At 53.8% G+C, this 17,862-nt stretch overlaps 1 protein-coding gene across 1 annotated transcript in view; it reads left to right on the top strand.

Moving 5' to 3' along the window:
- SPG11 (SPG11 vesicle trafficking associated, spatacsin) overlaps positions 1–17,862 on the top strand; it is a 28,944-nt gene that overhangs the window by 9,940 nt on the left and 1,142 nt on the right. The window contains 24 exon segments of the mRNA XM_041419043.1: positions 558–765; positions 1,423–1,626; positions 2,307–2,413; positions 3,132–3,277; positions 3,585–3,746; positions 4,189–4,255; positions 6,338–6,446; positions 6,680–6,839; positions 7,573–7,791; positions 7,983–8,177; positions 8,498–8,605; positions 9,055–9,214; positions 9,324–9,538; positions 9,954–10,356; positions 10,359–10,556; positions 11,282–11,418; positions 12,364–12,562; positions 12,968–13,105; positions 13,599–13,732; positions 14,706–14,813; positions 15,333–15,501; positions 16,051–16,139; positions 16,553–16,708; positions 17,187–17,338. Of these exon segments, the coding sequence (XP_041274977.1) occupies positions 558–765; positions 1,423–1,626; positions 2,307–2,413; positions 3,132–3,277; positions 3,585–3,746; positions 4,189–4,255; positions 6,338–6,446; positions 6,680–6,839; positions 7,573–7,791; positions 7,983–8,177; positions 8,498–8,605; positions 9,055–9,214; positions 9,324–9,538; positions 9,954–10,356; positions 10,359–10,556; positions 11,282–11,418; positions 12,364–12,562; positions 12,968–13,105; positions 13,599–13,732; positions 14,706–14,813; positions 15,333–15,501; positions 16,051–16,139; positions 16,553–16,708; positions 17,187–17,338 (3,943 nt within the window).

Raw genomic sequence — 17,862 nt, forward strand, 5'->3', positions numbered from 1 at the left:
AGCTAGAAGGGACTTGCCCAGTGTGAATGCCACCCTCTGCCACCCTTGTGTGAATGCCACCCTCTGCCACCCTCGTGTGAATGCCACCCTCTGCCACGTCCTGTCCCACCCCCTGCCCTGGGGAACTGCTTCCAGCTCTGCCAAAGTCAGGCTCCAAAAGCTGCCCTTGGTCTCATGGCAGCTGTTCATTATCTCATTAAAAATAGGCAGCTGTTCATTAAAAATAGGTACCTGGAGGGACAGGACGCAGGGAATGGCTCCCACTGCCAGAAGGCAGGGCTGAATGGGATACTGGGAATTAGGAATTGTTCCCTGGCAGGGTGGGCAGGCCCTGGCACAGCTGTGGCTGCCCCTGGATCCCTGGCAGTGCCCAAGGCCAGGCTGGACACTGGGGCTGGGAGCACCTGGGACAGTGGGAGGTGTCCCTGCCATGGCACTGGATGCTCTTTAAGGTCCCAGCCCAAACCATTCCACAGTTCTGTGTAAGAAAACACCAGTATTTCCCTCAGGAGTGTTTGTGTGTGCTGGTTTCATCCATTTGCCTTTTTGAAACGCAGAACTCAGGACCTGCAGTGCTGAGGTGCTCTGGATGCACCTGACAGCCCAGCATGACTGGTTGAGCATTTGTTCCTGGATTGAGGAGTCAGAGCCCAGCCAGGCTCCATGTGACAGAGCTGCCTGGCCCCCCCTGAGCCCTGACATCGTGGACAGGAGCACTCTGTGCAGCCCCTACATGAGACAGGACATCCTCACCAAGCTGGCCAGGTAGGGGCCCAAGGCTGCACACTCTGTCTCCTTTCTGTGGGAAACCAAAATCAGACAGAAAATCCTTGATACATATTAATTTTTATACTGCTCTTAGTGGAAACAGCACAAATCCATTGATAAATGTGATTTATCTCCAGTTTTCAGTTATCTGGCAACAGTAAGAGCCATGAGAGCAGGAGCACTCCTCCCTCAGTCCTTGGATGTTTCCCAGGGTTTATATTCCTGATGCCCACTTTAATGCAAGGCAGGAAATGCTGGGCATTTCCCTGCTCACACCTTGCTCTGGGCAGTGCATTTAATGCAAGGCAGGAAATGCTGGGCATTTCCCTGCTCACACCTTGCTCTGGGCAGTGCATTTAATGCAAGGCAGGAAATTCTGGGCATTTCCCTGCTCACACCTCGCTCTGGGCAGTGCATTTAATGCAAGGCAGGAAATGCTGGGCATTTCCCTGCTCACACCTTGCTCTGGGCAGTGCCCTGCAGTAACCACAGTGATGTTGGGGCACAGGCAGATGGATTCTGGCTCGCTGTGTTTGCCTCAGTAAGGAATTAATCCCTGAGAGGGAAAGGTCTGCTCTAATTGTGAGCTGGAAGCACCCATCAGGACTTGTCAAGGAGAGCTCTGTGATCAGTGCCTGTGCTTTTTTCTGACAGAAAGGGGATTTTTGTCCCTTCTGAGCTGGAAGATTTTGAGCTGCTGCTCCAGAGGTTGTCTTGCCTGGGGGGAGTCCTGCAGAATCCTCACCCTGTTCCAAAATTCAGCACTGCCAGTGGCCTGGACTTCCATGCTCAGTTTGTGCTCCACTGCCTGGAGCACAGCCTGCAGTACCTGCTCTACACTTACCTGGACTACTACAGGTAGGAATGCTTCCCATCCCTCAAACCCCACGAGGGATCCCAGATTTAAGGAAGGAAACACAATTTGAACAGTTGGTGGGGAGAGTTTTCCTCAGCCCTGGCAGTGTCATTTAGCAGAGACTCTGGGACAGCGTGTGAGATTTTAAGCTGCATTTTGAAGCTTTATTCAGACTGTCTTAGTATTAATTTGTGTGTCAGTCATGAAAGGAGACAATTACAGCTGTAATTAGTATAATGCTCTAGGCAATGCAATCCTAAACGAGCCCAGACAAGTTGCTCTTCAGAAACTCAGAATCTACAGAATCCAGAAACTCTCTTGAGCACAAGTGTGAGTTGACTCCTGATACATTCACAGATGAGGAAATTGCTGGTTTCCCCCTAATCTAGGGCTAGTTGGGATTTGAAGGTGGTACCAGTAGTAGGTATTGGAGCTATATGAATACTTCCCACTTAATGGATACTTGGCAATTAAAATTTGTGAGCTCTAACTCCAGTCTAACACTGGAATTACCAGAGATGTAGAAGTGGCCAGAAAAAAAAGCCAGTACATCATTTTCTGGTTGTTTGTCTAAGCACTTGTATTTGGTTTTAACTCCCATGAGGTGCTCCAGTCTTTAATGCTGTGTTACAGCACTGGTTAGCAGTGCTGTATCTTCACTGTGCTGCTCATCTATTTGCAGTTTAACCCCTTCAAACTGCCCTGTCCTGGATGACAAGGAGCTGCAGGAAGCACATCCCTGGTTTGAGTTCCTGGTGCAGTGCAGAGGGGTTGCCAGCAATCCCCGAGGTAGGAATTGCTCCAGAGGAGGCTGATGTTCCTGCCCTGGCCCAGGGCTTGGCACAGCTGGGTTAAACCTCTGCTCTGCTGCAAAGCCCCTGTCCATCACTTCCTTGTCTGGAAATCTGGACTGTAATTCTGCTTGAACTGTGCTTAAAGACTTGGGGACTGCACAGAAGTGAGAATCACTCTGTGTGAAATCATCCTTACCTCCAGTTAGTTACATCTCCAGCAGCTTGAGCACAAGGAGAATTCATAGGAAAGCACACACCCCATGAAAATGAAACCTGCCTCTAGTCCCTGTGGTGCTTTTTGATTTCTCTGCCCTTGGATTGTGTGTTTGCTTTGCTGAAAGCCAGTAGAGTTTGTGTCCCTACCTCCTTGCACTCTTAAAACATTTCATCTTCTGCAGAGTCACACATCAACAAAAGACAAAACTAACCCCAAGTGAAGCTTTTTTTAGAAAGCACAATCAGTGTAGGATAAAGAATTGAACCACTCCAGTGCTAAAGTGTGGGACTCAACCCCAGGCTATCTGTGTAGGCAGAGCTTGGTAAAGCTTACCTCATCTTCTCTGTATTTGTAGGCAAAGTGAGGGAAACCAGTATGGACAACAAAAAGTAGAAAATCCAGCATTGTTCACAGTCAGAGGACAGCTGTAACGTGTGATTGATGGTTTAATACTGGTTTTACATGGAACTAAATGTCACTTTTTTTTCCTTTTAAGATCCCAAGATGGTTTTCCAGGCCAGTCTGGCCAACGCTCAGATGCTGATTCCCAGCAGCCAGGGGGGTGTGAGCAGCATCCTGCTGGAGGGCAGGACCCTGCTGGCCCTGGCCACCACGGTCTATGGGCCTGGGGGCATTGACCAGGTACTGCCTGAACCCCCTGTCCTGCTGCTCCCCTGTCTGCACTCGTGCCTGTGACAGGAAAATGTCCCTTTGATAGAAACTGCTGGAGCAGAGGGGATGACCAGAGTGTCTTGATCCACAGCAGTCACCTGCAGCAGCAGCTGCTGGGGAATGTGGGGCTGATACATCTTAAAAGCATTTTACAGGGAAGAAGATGATACTTTCTGTGTTGTCAAATTCCCCTGGGGTAGATTGGGACGCCCCAAAATTGTTTTGTTGCTATGGAATGCAGTTTCCTCCTAATTAATTTTGCTATCTTGCAATGTAGGTCCTTCAGAATGAAGACACAGAAAAACCTCTACAGAAAGTTGATCCACAGCTCTTGAAGATGGCCTTGACCCCTTACCCCAAGCTCAAGGCTGCTCTCTTTCCCTCCTGCACTGCTCATGGGATTTTGCCCCCTGACATCTCTCTCTACCACCTTCTGCAGGTACAGAGTGCTTTTGCAGGGCACGAGGACAGAGCAGTTTGTTTGCACTAAAGCTGGGGCTGGGGGCCAGGGGTTGTTTCTTTGGGATCCTTGACGTGGAGCTGAAGTTCACAGCCTCATCCTGAGCTGCTTTTTCCAGTGGTCTCTGCAGCCTGTGGGTTTGCAGTGCTGCAGTGGCAGAGAGGGGTGTTCTCACAGTGTTCAGTGGGTGAGGTGTTCAATAGTGCATCAATTGCAATATTTCAATTTTATAATGTTTGCAGTGGTAAGAGAATTAGAAATTGAGAGTTACAGGACCATGATGTGAAATTTAATAGTGCAGAAATTGCAATATTTCAATTTATAATGTTTGCAGTGGTAAGAGAATTAGAAATTGAGAGTTACAGGACCATGATGTGAAATTCTTAAACTGACTCAATTAATTTTGTTTCTGATCTTTCAGTCCTTAATGCCCTTTGATCCCACAAAATTGTTTGGCTGGCAGTCAACAAACACTCTTGCTGTGTCAGGTATGTCCCTTGCCAAGGTCTACATGCTTTCCTAGCCTGAGCACCTAAAATAAGTTACTTTCCAGAGGAATTATTTGGCAGATAAATGTACTCAAAAGGCTATTTCTTTCCCAAGAAACATAGTGTAATTCACCGAAATTCTGTTTGGAACTAGAGTTCTAGATTTTCGCGTTAAGCTCTTCACAGGCAGAACCTTTTTTAAATACAGAAAATTATTTCAATATAACATAGAAAACCAATGTTTTCTTTTCCAAGCAAGCTGAGGTGGTGCAGAGCTCTGCTTTTGCAGTGGGATTTCAGTTGGTTCTGGATGTGACTTAGAGCCCGAGGAGCGCGTTTGGCTCTCCGCTGAGGTTCTGCAGCCGAGCCCTGCTGCTGCTGTGGGTTGAATTGGGGGTGGTCTGGAGGTTAGAAATCAGATATTGCTGGAAGGAGGCGAGCTGTGTTTGGAATTGCCTCGGTAAATCCGCACAAGGGAAGAGAGGGAAAGATCCCCAGTCTGATCAAACACGGGTGGGCTCCTCTTTTAGGAACTTGAGCTCCCAGGTGACTTTGTAGGAGCATGATGCCCCTTTTCTGTGGCATTTCCTAGTGGTGATAGTTCTTTAGTTTAACTAGTAAGGCAAAAAATGCACTGGAGGTTGATGGAATTAAATGTCCTGGCTGAAGCTTCAGAATCAGGTGTTCAGGAGGGTACAGTCAAGTGACACATCTTAACCTGAATACATGAAATTTGCTGTTTAGTGTGGGAATTAGAGCAAATCACTTTGTTTCTGTCTGGTTTGTGTGTTAGTCACTGTTTGTTTCTCTCCATCATTTCCACACAGATTGGTTTCTCTTGTGTAAACAGGTAAAACTGGGGCTAACAGGGAAGCATACATTGCTGTGGGGTGAAGCCATGGTTTTACAGACAGTCAGGGATGCAGGGTTATTTCAGTGACTGCTGTGGAAAACCTCTTTGGGTCCATTTTTCTCTTAGCACCATCTGCAGGTCAGACTGAGGTTCCTGGTGCTGCAGTGGGCTGTGAACTCTGCAAAGGCTCTGTCTGCCCTCAGCAGCTGAGGGGCTGTGTTGTTAACTATAACAATAATTATAACCAATTCCACTGCCTTTAGCTTTTGCTAAATGTATTCAATTGCAAACTCTGCTTATCACATGTGAGCCTCCATTCTCATACGTGCCCACATTTTTTACAAGTGTGAGACTTTTGGCTCATGGTCACCCTTGATGCTGCTGGCTCAGGGTTCAGCAAACCCCGCAGGCGCTTGCTTGCAGGGAAGGAGTTTGGGGTTTTCTGGGAAGGGAGGCTGAGCTGCCCTGGTGCAGGGGGTGACAGCTGTGTGTGGCTCCCTGCAGGATGCAGCAGGCAGCTCGGGAGGCCCAGCTGCTGGCCCTGAGCTGCCTGGGTGTCCCCTCGGTGGCCGCAGCCTGCGTGTGCTTCCTGGAGCTGCTGGGCCGCGACAGCCTGGGGCTGCGCGTGGACCTCGGGGCTGCCAGCCTCCTGTGCAGCCACAGCTCCAGCAGGGACGCCTCTCCCCACGGCCTCAGCCGGGACTCCCTGGGTAAGGCTCTGCTCCTCTGCCCCCGAGAGCTGCTGTGGGTGCTTGGGCAGGGAGGGGGCATGCACAGGGGCTGCCCGGGGGCTCAGCAGTGCGCTGAAAGCGTGGAAGAACTTTCTTCTTTTGTTCCTGTTTCTTTACTGGTTTTGAAAGGTGCTTTCTTTACTAATTTTGATCCTGTAGTGCTAAATAAGGCAGGAGGACTGATATGGCTTGTATCAGGATCTAACAGACACTGTCCAGCAGCTGCCTGAGACTGATACTAGTGAGGTTCAGTTGTAATAATATTACAGAGAGTTAAACAAAGTCCACTGGCAAATCTCCTTTCTCCTTCCTATCACATACCTGCAGGGAGATCAAGTGTTCAAAGCTGTAGGGAAATTAAGTTTATCCTAGAAATAACTTGAGAAAGGTGAATTTCTAACTCCAGGGCTTTCCCAGCTAGGAAGCTACTGGTACTCCTGAAAGTGCTGCCCTGGCTCTGATCCCAGTAGCACCTCAGGAATGTGTTCTTTTAAACAGTGGAGAAGTTAACAAAGCTGGCTGATGGTGAAAAGGCAGCAGCAGCAGCACTTCTGACCTCCTTGGAAGAGGCCTTCTGGGATGCCATTGAGCAGCAAGGCATAAAGAGGTGAGAGCAGCCTGGTTTGAGGGGTTACCTGGGAAATGGGGGCTGAGCACTGCCTTCTGTTGTCTGTGTGCCAAATGATAGCAAGGAGGGCAGCACAGGACAGTGGCCTGGCTGCAGTGACCCCTGGCATGCCCTGCTGCTGTCTGCAGGCACTCACAGGCTCACTTCAGGCCTGAGCATCTGCTGCAGGTGTTGCATCTCTGTGCACCTGCAGCTCTCTCAATTGTGTGCAGGACATCCAGTGACTCCAGAAGGCAGTGGGCCCTGGTCATGCAGTTCTGCAAGCTGCATGACCTGGAGCTGAGCACGTCCTTCCTGAGGGAATGTGCCAAATCCAACGAGTGGCTGCAGTTCCTGATCCAGACCCAGCTCCACGGCCACCAGCCAGCCCAGGTGAGCTCCTGTGCACCAAACTGGGTCCTGGGGCAAGAGAATGTCCCAGTGTGGAGAGAGCAGGGGCCTGACCACTTCCTGGGTTTTGGTTCTCTTGGGATGTCCATACCCTGGCACTGTGGTAGCCCTTCCCTTGCAGCCACACTTGTGAATTTAATTTAAACTCAAGTAGTTACTGCTATTTTTTAATTAGAGAGTTGCCAGATGTTCAGTGCAAGTTACAATAAAGCCACTCATCTTTCCTTTCAAAACTCACATTGATTTTTTTGTGAAGATACTTAAACTTTTGAGAATCCAAATTTTCCACCTTTGATTTTGAATGTGATTTAAAAATGAATAAAACACTCCAATAAAAGCAATTGGGAGAAGTCACATGAGGAAGCTAAGTGGGAGATTCCAGGTAGGATGGTGCTTAGCAGGCCCAGGATTTTAACTTGGATTTGCTTGTTGTTTTGAAGAATCTGTAACTCCACAAAAGCACCCGAGTAGACCCTTCTAATGCTCTGTTGCTGCACTACAAGAGAGAACAGAACTGAGGCTCCCTAGGAGACATTTGAGCTTTGTGGAAAAGGATGAGCTTTCATTAGAATAATCCACACCTCCAGAACCCTTTTTCCTCTCTAGGTCTCCAAAGCTGTTCTAAACACTGAGCTTGGGGAGTGTTTTGTCCGCGTGTTCGGCGTTCCATCCTGCCGTGTCTCTGGGCCTCACGAGGCTCTGGTTTTCCCAACAGGTCATTCCCCTGCTGCAGGACTTCCCTGCCGCGGTGCAGGATCACCTGCTGCTGGCCCTGGGGAGGCTGCTGGGCGCCGAGGCTGGCAGGGCCCGTGCAGGGAGCCTGTTCCAGAGCCTGCTGCAGTGCCAGGAGCAGCCCAGCCCCTGGGGGTTCCTGCTGGCCGAAGGGCTCCGGGCACACAGCCCCGTCCTCAGCGTGCTGGCAGCCTGCTGCCCCGTGAGTCTGCATTTCCCTGTGCTGGGGGTGCCTGGCACAGCCTGGTGCCCCGTGAGTCTGCATTTCCCTGTGCTGGGGGTGCCTGGCACAGCCTGGTGCCCGCCTCTGCCGCGGGGTCACAGCTGCCGTGGTGTTTCTGTGCTGCCCCTTCCACCGGGGGAGGTGTGAACCCTTCCTTCTGGCATTTCCAGGGTGCCAGCCTCGTCTCCTGCCTCTGTGTTTGGATCGTCACTTCTGTGGATGGTGCCACCAGGGCTGAGGCCACGGCCCACAGCCAGGCAGAGAGCCCCCAGTGGGACCTGCAGGACCTTGCTGTCATCTGGAAAGTCCTCTTGAGGAAGCAGAAGAGTAAAACACTTCTGAATGGCTTCCAGCTCTTTTTAAAGGTGAGGGGATGTGGTTTCAGGGGTGTGTTTGATGTGTCTCACCTTCTGGGCCTGTAAATTCCCCTCTGCCTTCCTTTGTGCCAAGGATAACCTGGCTGTCCACTGAAATTCCCAGTCAAAGTGGAAGTTCTTCCAGTTATCACAGATTTTTAGATCCTACATAACCTTGCATGCAATTTTAATAAATTGAAACTTCATTGTTCTGCTGGTGAGGGAGACAAATTTTACATTTATTGAATGAAGTAATAGATGATTTTTTAAAGTGTGATTTATTGAGGTGCGTTTGGGAATTTGTTATCATCTGGTTTTGTGTGTTAAAGGATTCCCCTTTGCTGCACATCCTGGAGATTTATGAGCTGTGCATGAACTGTAAGAAGTACAACGAAGCTAAAACCAAGCTGGACAAATTTCAGGAAAGCCTCACAAATGTAAGGAAATGAATTTTCTGTAAGTGCCATTGCTGGGATTGGGCAGCTGGGCCAAGAGGAGCAGTGTGTGAAGACACTCTGTCTCTCAGTGCAGATGACTAACAATTCTTTCTTTTCCATCCCAGTTTCTGGTTCCCTGCTAACTGACATTTTTCCCTGTCATTAATGGTTTTCCTTCCTGGATGCTGGGCTCGGGCAGCTCAGTTCCCTTCCCCAGCAGTGTCAGGGCTGTGTGTATAACAATTAATTCTGCCTGGCCCTGCTGAGCTCTCCCACGTCCCCCTGGCTCTCAGCAGTGTCTGGTGCTCGCCTGCTGTGCCACGTCCCAGCTCCAGCTCGGGGCTGGCAGCTCCCTGTCCCCTCAGGAGGGACACAGCTGCTGCACCTCCCATTCCCTGCCAGAGGCTCAGGACGGGGAGCCCTGAGCCTTAAGGCCTTGTTTCCCACAGCTGGGGGCTGCAGGGGGAGCAGCCCCCGCGGTGCCGCTGCCGTGGCTGCGCTCGCAGGCGCTCTTCCTCCTGGAGCTGATGCTGCAGCAGTGCCACACCGACTACGAGCTGGGCAGGCTCCTGCAGCTCCTTGCTGCAGCACAGAGCCTGCTGCTGGATGGTGAGGACAGCATGGATCCCGGCCCTCCGGCAGGGCTGGCTCCCGAGGGAAGCTCAGCCTCTCCTGGCCTCCGGCCCCAACTGTGCTGAGCGTTGTTCTCTTTGAGCAGGTCCCCACCTGAAGAGGCTCTGTGCCCTCAGTGAGGCCCTCAGGGACTCCTCCATCTCCATCAGCCGCTCCATCCTGACCTCCCGCAGCCTGGAGGCGTTCCAGGCGGAGTGCAGCTCCATTCTGGAGCAGCTGCAGGAGAAGGGAATGTTCAGCCTGGCTCGGGAGGTGGCAGCGCTGGCTGAGCTGCCTGTGGACAGCGTGGTCACACACGAGGTACAGTGCACTTGGTGACAGTCACCTCTTCCTGCTGCTGCCAGGACTCAGGATGCAGCTTCTCAGCCTTCCTGAAACATTAATTTTATTGTTAGATGATTTTTTATTTTAAATGCAAGTGCACCCAACACACAGGCTGTAAGTGCTGAGCTGCAGAGTACAGGACAGCTGTCCTCATTCTCCTGTTTTTATTTGTATGCAATCAGTTTTATTTGGGGAGAAAAACAGGTGGGTTTGTCCATCGGGGGTGGAACGAGATGGTCTTTAAGGTCCCTTCCAACCCAAACCAGTTCTGTGACTTGTTGCATATTGGGGCACTTCTCTAAATCCAGTGTTTCAGTGCGGGCCTTCCTGTGCGAGTTGGAGTTTTCTTTCTCGGAAAGATAATTGTGATAAACCTCTGTGTATTCTACAGCTTCTGAGAGATCTGCATCACTTAAGAGAGGCTGGGCAGTGGCACCAGAGCCAGACACGAGCTGACTTCTGGAAGAAGTGCAACGACACCTTCAGCAGACATTCCATCTGCAGCCGAGCCGCGGCGGGCTTCTTCCTGCGCCAGGCCGACAGCGCGTGGGACAGCTCCGGGCAGGAGAAGAGCAGCGGCCTGGCGGAGAGGCAGCTGCTGCTCACCCTGGCCGGGCGCTGGCTGGCCAAGGAGCCCGGCGTGGCCGCGCAGGAGCTGCAGGAGGTGGAGAAGCAGATCTGGCTGTGCCGCGTGGCCGAGCGAGCGCTGCTGGCCGAGGGCGCGGCGCCGTGCCCCGGAGCGCTGCGCTTCGGCACGCTGGCCCGGCGGCTGTCCTTCGCCAGGCTGCCGGCCCTGGAGGCGTGGGCGCGCTGCTCGGGGCCCTGCTGGACGAGGGCAGCGTGCTCGAGGCCGCCCGCGTGTGCGGCTACTTCCAGCTGCGGCACAGGGACGTGGCGCTGGTGCTGCTCTGCAGAGCCCTGGCCCTGGGCGAGGCCGGGCCGCAGCAGCCCGAGGTGCGGGCCCTGCTGAGCGAGGCCGGCGCAGCCCCCGGCGGTGAGCGACCCCTGAGCCCTGCTCTGCTCTCCCTCCCCTGGCTCTGCACCGGCTCGGCCCCTCCTGCCTTCTCTGCCTGCTGCAGAAATGCTCTTCTGAAGGGAGTTTGTGGCCTCGCCTTGCTGTGTCTGTGTGCAATCCCCTTCGTTGTGTCCTAGCTCTCAGTTCTGGCCCAGTAAAGCAGCACTGGGCTTTATCCCCCTTCCTGCTTTTAGAAAACACGCCACTAATTTCTTTCTGTAGCTGAAGCAAGGAAATGCTTTAATTAATACATTCTTCTCACTCCTTTGTGCATTGTGAAGGGTTTGGTGTTCCTTGTTTAGTGGCAAGGCTAAGGCTGAGAATGTTTGTCTGTAAAGTTCCCTGCATGTCTGTGAAGTGAGCGAGTTTCAGCTGGAACATCCCTTACTAATACTGATGAGTAAAGCTGAATAGACAGAGAAGAGCAGAAATGAATCCTAACCCATCAGGAAGGCTGCACAACCCTTACTTAATCTTTTGCTTAGAAATTTTATATCTGAGAAATTATTGAGGATATTTGTGTTCTGTTACTTTGTTGGCACCCTGAAAGAAATGTAATATTTTAAAAATCACAGGTGCCAAGAGCTCAGTTTTCAAAGTCTGGGGAAGTGTTACAGAATTGCTGCGGGTTTTGGGAGCCTTGCCCAGGTGTAAGGGAGTTGTCTGCCTTTGTGAGACAGGAATTGATGTTTTTCTTATTCCAGCAGCCAGCCTGGAGGACTGGACCCCTCTGGGGGGTGGGGACGATGCCGTGGTGGCAGCACTGAAGGCCCTGGCAGAGGGATGTGTCCATGGCAGGGGCTACTGCAGGCAGGTGCTGTGCCTCTACGAGCTCTCCAAGGTAAGCCCAGGGCCTTGGGCCAGCCCTGCTGGGGCTGGGGAGGGTCTCAGCAGGTGCCCTCAAGGAGCTGCAGAGGGTGGAATTCCAGCCCTTTGTGTGGGAAAGGCCAGACGTGAGGTGCTGAGATGAGCTTGTGCAATTGCAGCTGTGCAATTGCAGCTCCAGGTGATGCAGTCCCATCCTCTCAGGTTGCTCTCCTCAATTTGCTGTTGTTTGCACTTTCTGGGCCTGGAGCTGCAGCGGTGTCCTTGGTTCTGGGGCTGGAAAAGGATTGTTTTGTCTGACCGAGCTGTGAGGAGAGCTGCTGACACTTCATATGGAGTTCAGTTATACACAATGCAGTACAGAATCTGGGAAACAGGAAAGCTCAGACTTCAGGCATCACCTGGGGTTAAGGGGAGGTGCTCTGGGTGGGGATGCTCTGATGGGGTTTTGGCTGCTCCACAGGAACTGAGCTGCTCCTTTGGGGCTGCCATGGGTCAGGGGTGCTCTGATGGGTTTGGATGCTCCACAGGAACTGAGCTGCTCCTTCAGGGGCTGCCATGGATCAGGGATGCTCTGATGGGTTTTTGGCTGCTCCTTCCGGAGGTGCCATGGGTCAGGGATGCTCTGATGGGTTTTTGGGTGCCCCACAGGAACTGAGCTGCTCCTTTGGGGCTGCCATGGGTCAGGGATGCTCTGATGGGTTTTTGGGTGCCCCACAGGAACTGAGCTGCTCCTTTGGGGGTGCGATGGGTCAGGGATGCTCTGATGGGGTTTTGGGTGCTCCTTTGGGGCTGCCATGGGTCAGGGATGCTCTGATGGGTTTTTGGGTGCTCCTTTGGGGCTGCCATGGGTCAGGGATGCTCTGATGGCTTTTGGGCATTCCCCACAGGACCTGAGCTGCTCCTTTGGGGCTGCCATGGGTCAGGGATGCTCTGATGGGTTTTTGGGGGCTCCCCACAGGACCTGAGCTGCTCCTTCGGGGAGGTGGCGGCGCGGGAGCCGCGGGAGGTGCTCGGGGCCATCCTGGCGCGGCGGGGCCCGGAGCGCGGCCGCAGGGCCCAGGCCTTCATCGCCTGCCAGGGGCTGCCCCCGGCCACCGTGGCACCGCTGCTGGCACAGCAGATCACCCAGGAGCTGCTGGCCTCGGCCCAGGGAAAAGGTGGGCACGGGCTGTGTGTGCTGGGGATGGTGTGTGCACAGGGAGCAGGAGCACAGCTGGGCTGTTTTGTTCTCTGCACAGGGAAGGGGGGACAGGCCACCTTTGGTCTCTGTGTAAAGCATGACAAAAGGTGTTCTCCCTTACCTTTTTTCCTTTGGAAATGACAGGCAGCTGTATGGTTGTCAGTAGGATTTTGTTGGGTTGAACTGGCATAAAAGTATTTTCTGATAGCTAAATTTAAGCAATAACACCCAAAGTGTCTCTAGGATTGTAGTCCCAAGTCCTCAGTCAGTCTGGATGATGTCAGATTGGTTTGTTTGGGGTTTGTTAATTAATGATAAAAGAGAACAGGAGTTCTGTCCTGCACAGTTAGCAGTGGTGACAGGATTCTCTCTCTGGCCACAGGGCAGAAGCAGGCTTGGAACCCTGCAGTGGAGAGCCAGGAGCTGCTGCAGCTTGCCAAGCTGTGCCAGGATCACACCTTGGTTGGGATGAAGCTGCTGGATAAAATCTCCTCTGTGCCCCGTGGGGAGCTGTCGTGCAGTGAGTAAATGGCAAATCCTGCCTGGTGTAACCTGTGTGTAGCTAACATTGTTGGCCTGAGCTCACAGCTCAAAGGGGAGGCTCTGCTGCTGATCTCAAATTTGATATTCAATTGCTGAGGATGTGCACTGTGGATAGGGGTGTTGCTTGAGGGTTTATTTTCCAAACAAAATTCAGATTTTTGTGCTAAGCAAGAGGTGGGAAATGCAGCCAGGGAGTGACCTGGGCTGTCCTGGTGGTTTGTTACAGAAGGGGCATTGTGACTTTGTTCTTACTCATCACAGTTGGACACTGAATGTTTCAAAGCAGTGCAAAACTCGTGCCCTCCCTTTTCCCAGTGCAGGGCTGGCAGGCAGTGCAGTGATGATGTGTTACACACGTGTCAGCCTTGGCTGGAGGCTCTGTGCTTGTGTGTTCTGTGTTTTCTGGAGAGAGGCAGTCACCCACTTCCTCAGCCCTTTAACTGAAGTACCAGCACCCCTCTGCTCCTCAGTTACAGAGCTGCTGATCCTGGCCCACAGCTGCTTCAGCCTGACGTGCCACATGGAGGGGATCACGCGAGTGCTGCAGGCGGCTCGGCTGCTCACCGAGGAGCACCTGGCTCCCAGGGAGGAGTACGGGCTGGTGGTGGGTGTCCCTGGGCAGGGGCAGTTCCTGGGCTGGCAGGGGCTGTTCCTGGGGTGGCAGGGGCAGTTCTGGGCTGTTCCTGGGCTGGCAGGGGCAGTTCCTGGGCTGGCAGGGGCTGTTCCTGGGGTGGTAGGGGCAGTTCTGGGCTGTTCCTGGGCTGGCAGGGGCTGGTCCAGGGCTGGCAGGGGCTGTCTCTGGGCTGTTCCTGGGGTGGCAGGGGCAGTTCCTGGGGTGGCAGGGACTGTTCCTGGGCTGGCAAGGGCAGTTCTGGGCTGTCCCAGGGCTGGCAGGGGCAGTTCCTGGGGTGGCAGGGGCAGTTCTGGGCTGTCTCAGGGCTGGCAGGGGCAGTTCTGGGCTGTCCCAGGGCTGGCAGGGGCTGTTCGGCTGTTCCAGGGCTGGCTCTGCCTAACCTGCCCAGGGCTGGCTGTGCCTGTCCTGGCTGTGCCTGTCCTGTCCTGGCTGTGCCTGTCCTGTCCTGGCTGTGCCTGCCCTGTCCTGGCTGTGCCTGTCCTGTCCTGGCTTTGCCTGTCCTGTCCTGGCTTTGCCTGCCCTGTCCTGGCTTTGCCTGCCCTGTCCTGGCTGTGCCTGTCCTGGCTGTGCCTGTCCTGTCCTGGCTGTGCCTGTCCTGTCCTGGCTGTGCCTGCCCTGTCCTGGCTGTGCCTGTCCTGGCTGTGCCTGCCCTGTGGTGATTCAGCTGCTGGGCAAACGTGCTGCTCTGTGGCACTGGGCACCTTTTAATTGCTGCCTTGAAGGATCTCCTGGAGCCCGGGACGTGCCCAGTGGAATGGTGTCTGTGCTGAAAGCCTCACCGCCTGTTTTTATGAGATAAAACGATGCCCTTTCAGCTCACTGGGGGACAGCTGCAGCTTGGGCTGGTTTAGGAGTGCCCCCGTGGCTCCAGGGGAGCACGGGCTGCCCTGGCAGGGGGTTGTGGCTGGTCCCTGGAGCTCCTGAGGTGCCCTGCTGTCCCCAGGTGCGCCTGCTGACGGGCATTGGCAGGTACAATGAGATGACCTACATCTTCGAGCTGCTGCACCAGAAGCACTACTTCGAGGTGCTCATGAGGAAGAAGCTGGACCCGGTACGTGGGGGACAATGTGAATTGTGTGGCTCAGCAGGAATTTACACCCAGGTTACACAGGGTGAAATCGTCTGGGCATTTTACTTCCTGAGTAAAATTTATTTCCTGAATTGGGAGTCAGGTTTCATAGAAATAAATTAATGCTGGGGTTTAGAGTTATTTTAGTTGAACCATTTTTTCCTTTTTAATTCAAGGCTACAATGAGAGCAGCGTTGAAGCTTAAACTTGGCATTGTCAGAATTTTCACATCCTGCTTTGCTTTTATTTGCAGTTAAAGTTTCATGGGGGTTTTAAAAATCACAGCTACTCCCAGCTTTGTTTTAAGCAAGCCATAAAGACGTGTCACCCGTTGTCATTTGTATGTCGAGAAGCACACGGGCGCTGGATTTTCATCCCCAGCTGGGCGCGGCTGTGGGGCTGCCGTTGGGTTTCGGGGTGCGGCGGTCACTTTTGGGGCCGGGGTGGCCTGTGGGTGCAGGGGGGGCCCCGGGCCGTGCTCAGGGTGCCCTCTGTGCCCAGAGCGGGACGCTGAAGGCGGCGCTGCTGGACTACACCAAGCGCTGCCGGCCCGGCGACAGCGAGAAGCACAACATGATCGCGCTGTGCTTCAGCATGTGCAGGGAGATCGGCCAGAACCACGAGGCTGCCGCCTCCACCCAGCTCAAACTCATCGACTGCCGGCCCTGGGGTGAGCGGGGAAGGACGGGGAGGGAGGTCCCGGGCTCCTGGAGCTGCCCTGAGCAGCTCCCCGGGTGTTCCAGAGGGCTCTCCCTGATGTAGCATTCCCGGGGAGCAGGTACAGACACAGCCAGGTTCCCTCAGCACGCAGGATGTGACACGGGCCTTGCAGGGGCTCGGAGGTGCTGGGGTTGTGTCTGAGTGGCACCCACGGGGTGAGCTCTGCAGCCAGCCCTGGGACAGCAGCGACACCAGGAGCTGTGCCAAGGGATTGCTGAGTGGGACTGGCAGTGGTCAGCGCTGGGATCTGCCACAAGTGTGTGCTTGGGGCTTCTTTCCAGCCTCCAATCACTCGACCAGGCTCCAGCAAAGCTTTGGTCCATTAAATGAACAGCAGGGAGTGTGTTCCTTCCTGCTTTTTTAATACTTAAATTTTGGTTTAGTTTGTTGGTGCTTTATGAGACAACACCGGGGACAGACAAGGTACTGGGAGGGAGTTTTGTAACTTACTTTGTCACCTTTATAAATAATTGTTATTCCTTCTTTTTTCCTGCTTCAGAGGAGTCTCTTCAGGATGTTCCAAATTTAAAGAAGCTGCTGCTGAAAGCTGTGACCCTCTTCATTGATGCAGCAGAAAGTTACTCCAAGGTAAGGTGAGATGGAATGATTTGTGGAGCACTGAGGAGTGTGCTGGGCTGGGAGAACACACCGAGCTGCCCAGGGCCCAGTGCAGCAGGGGTCTGTGTCTCTGCAGCCCAGTGCAGCAGTAGCATGGCTGTGTCTGAGTGTGCTGTGCTCAGGCTTTAACAAACCCTGGCTTACAGGTGTGTTCCCCACTGTCAGGGCAGGGACCATGAGCTTAATGAGCAAGGCTAGAACAATTACAGTATTTAAACCCAAGCGTAATTCCGGTGGAAGTATTTGTGGGAATGGAGCTTTGTGTAACACCAATGGAATATGGTGACTGTGAAGCAGAGAGCTCTGTCACTGCCCTGTCACCTCAGAGCTCTCTCAGGGATGTTCCCTGGCTCCCCTGGAAGCTCTCAGCTGCTCTGTTCCAGGACTCGTGTGTGCGGCAGGCGCTGCGCTGCCGCCGCCAGACGCGGCTCATCACGCTCCAGCTGCACTTCCTGGGCTCGGGGCAGAGCACCAGGGTCATCAACCTGGGCAGGCAGGACCTGCCAGGAGCCATCCTGGCCTTGCCCAGGTACTACCAGGTGAGCTGGGCTCCCTCGGCCTCCTCCTGTTGGGAATGATTTGGGCACTGCAGTGCCTGGGCACTCAGCTCCTTCTCCAGGCCTCAGAGCCTGTGGCTGTTATATCCTGTGGGATGGAGGGACAGGACACAAGGAATGGCTTCCTGAGGGGCTTGGGTGGGATCATGGGAAGGAATTGTTCCTGGGAGAGTGGGCATGTCCCAGAGCACCCGTGGCTGCCCCTGGATCCCTGGCAGTGCCCAAGGCCAGGCTGGGCAGGGCTTGGGGCAGTTTGGGATGGTGGAAATTGTCCCTCTTCAGGGGCTGAGGAAGGCTGTTCACAGTGCTTTGTTACCCTGTATTTCACAGCAGCCCTCAAGAACAGCAGCAAGGGCTGGGTGGAACAGAAGATCCCCAGCACCGAGTTGTCAGTGTGGAATGCTCTGTGCAGAGCTCTGTGTGGAATGCTCTGTGCCCTCCCTGTTCTGTCTCCCTGCAGGCAGCCATCGTGGCCGAGGCCTACGAGTTCCTGCCGGACTGGGCTGAGGTTCTGTTCCAGCAGGTGATCACCAGGGGGGACTTTGTGTACCTGGAGGAGTTCCGGCAGCAGCGCCCGCTGCAGCCCGGCCTGTTCCAGGAGGTGGCCAAGAGGTGAGTGAGGGTCTGCAGCTTTACCTGCACAGGGCCCCTCAGAGGGGCAGCAGGAAAGGGTTAACTGTCCCACTTGTTATAGGGATTGGAGATAGAATTCTGTAATAGTTTGGGTGGGAAGGGACCTTAAATCCCCATGGCAGGGACACCTCCTGCTGTCCCAGGTGCTCCCAGCCCTGTCCAGCCTGGCCTGGGGCACTGCAGGGATCCAGGGACAGCCCCAGCTGCTCTGGGCACCTGTGCCAGGGCTGCCCACCCTGCCAGGAAAAGGTTTGTTGGTGGGCTTGGTTCCTGGCACAGCATGGAAGTCACTCTGATCCAGCCTTGTCCTTGAGCTGGGCAAGGAGGGAGCTCAGGGCTGGGCAGAGCAAATCCTTAAAATGAATCAGAGCAAATAAACAACCAGGAGATTGACGTGTAGGTGCTGAGTGCAACCTCTTGTTGAAATGTCATTCTTGCAGGCCCAGAGGAAGTCTCAGGGCCTGGGGAGCTGCTGTGGCTCAGCTCATGTGCACTTGTTCCAG

Source organism: Onychostruthus taczanowskii, unplaced genomic scaffold (assembly GCF_017590055.1).
Source record: "Onychostruthus taczanowskii isolate IOZ18803 unplaced genomic scaffold, ASM1759005v1 scaffold6, whole genome shotgun sequence".
Classification (NCBI taxonomy): Eukaryota; Metazoa; Chordata; class Aves; order Passeriformes; family Passeridae; genus Onychostruthus; species Onychostruthus taczanowskii.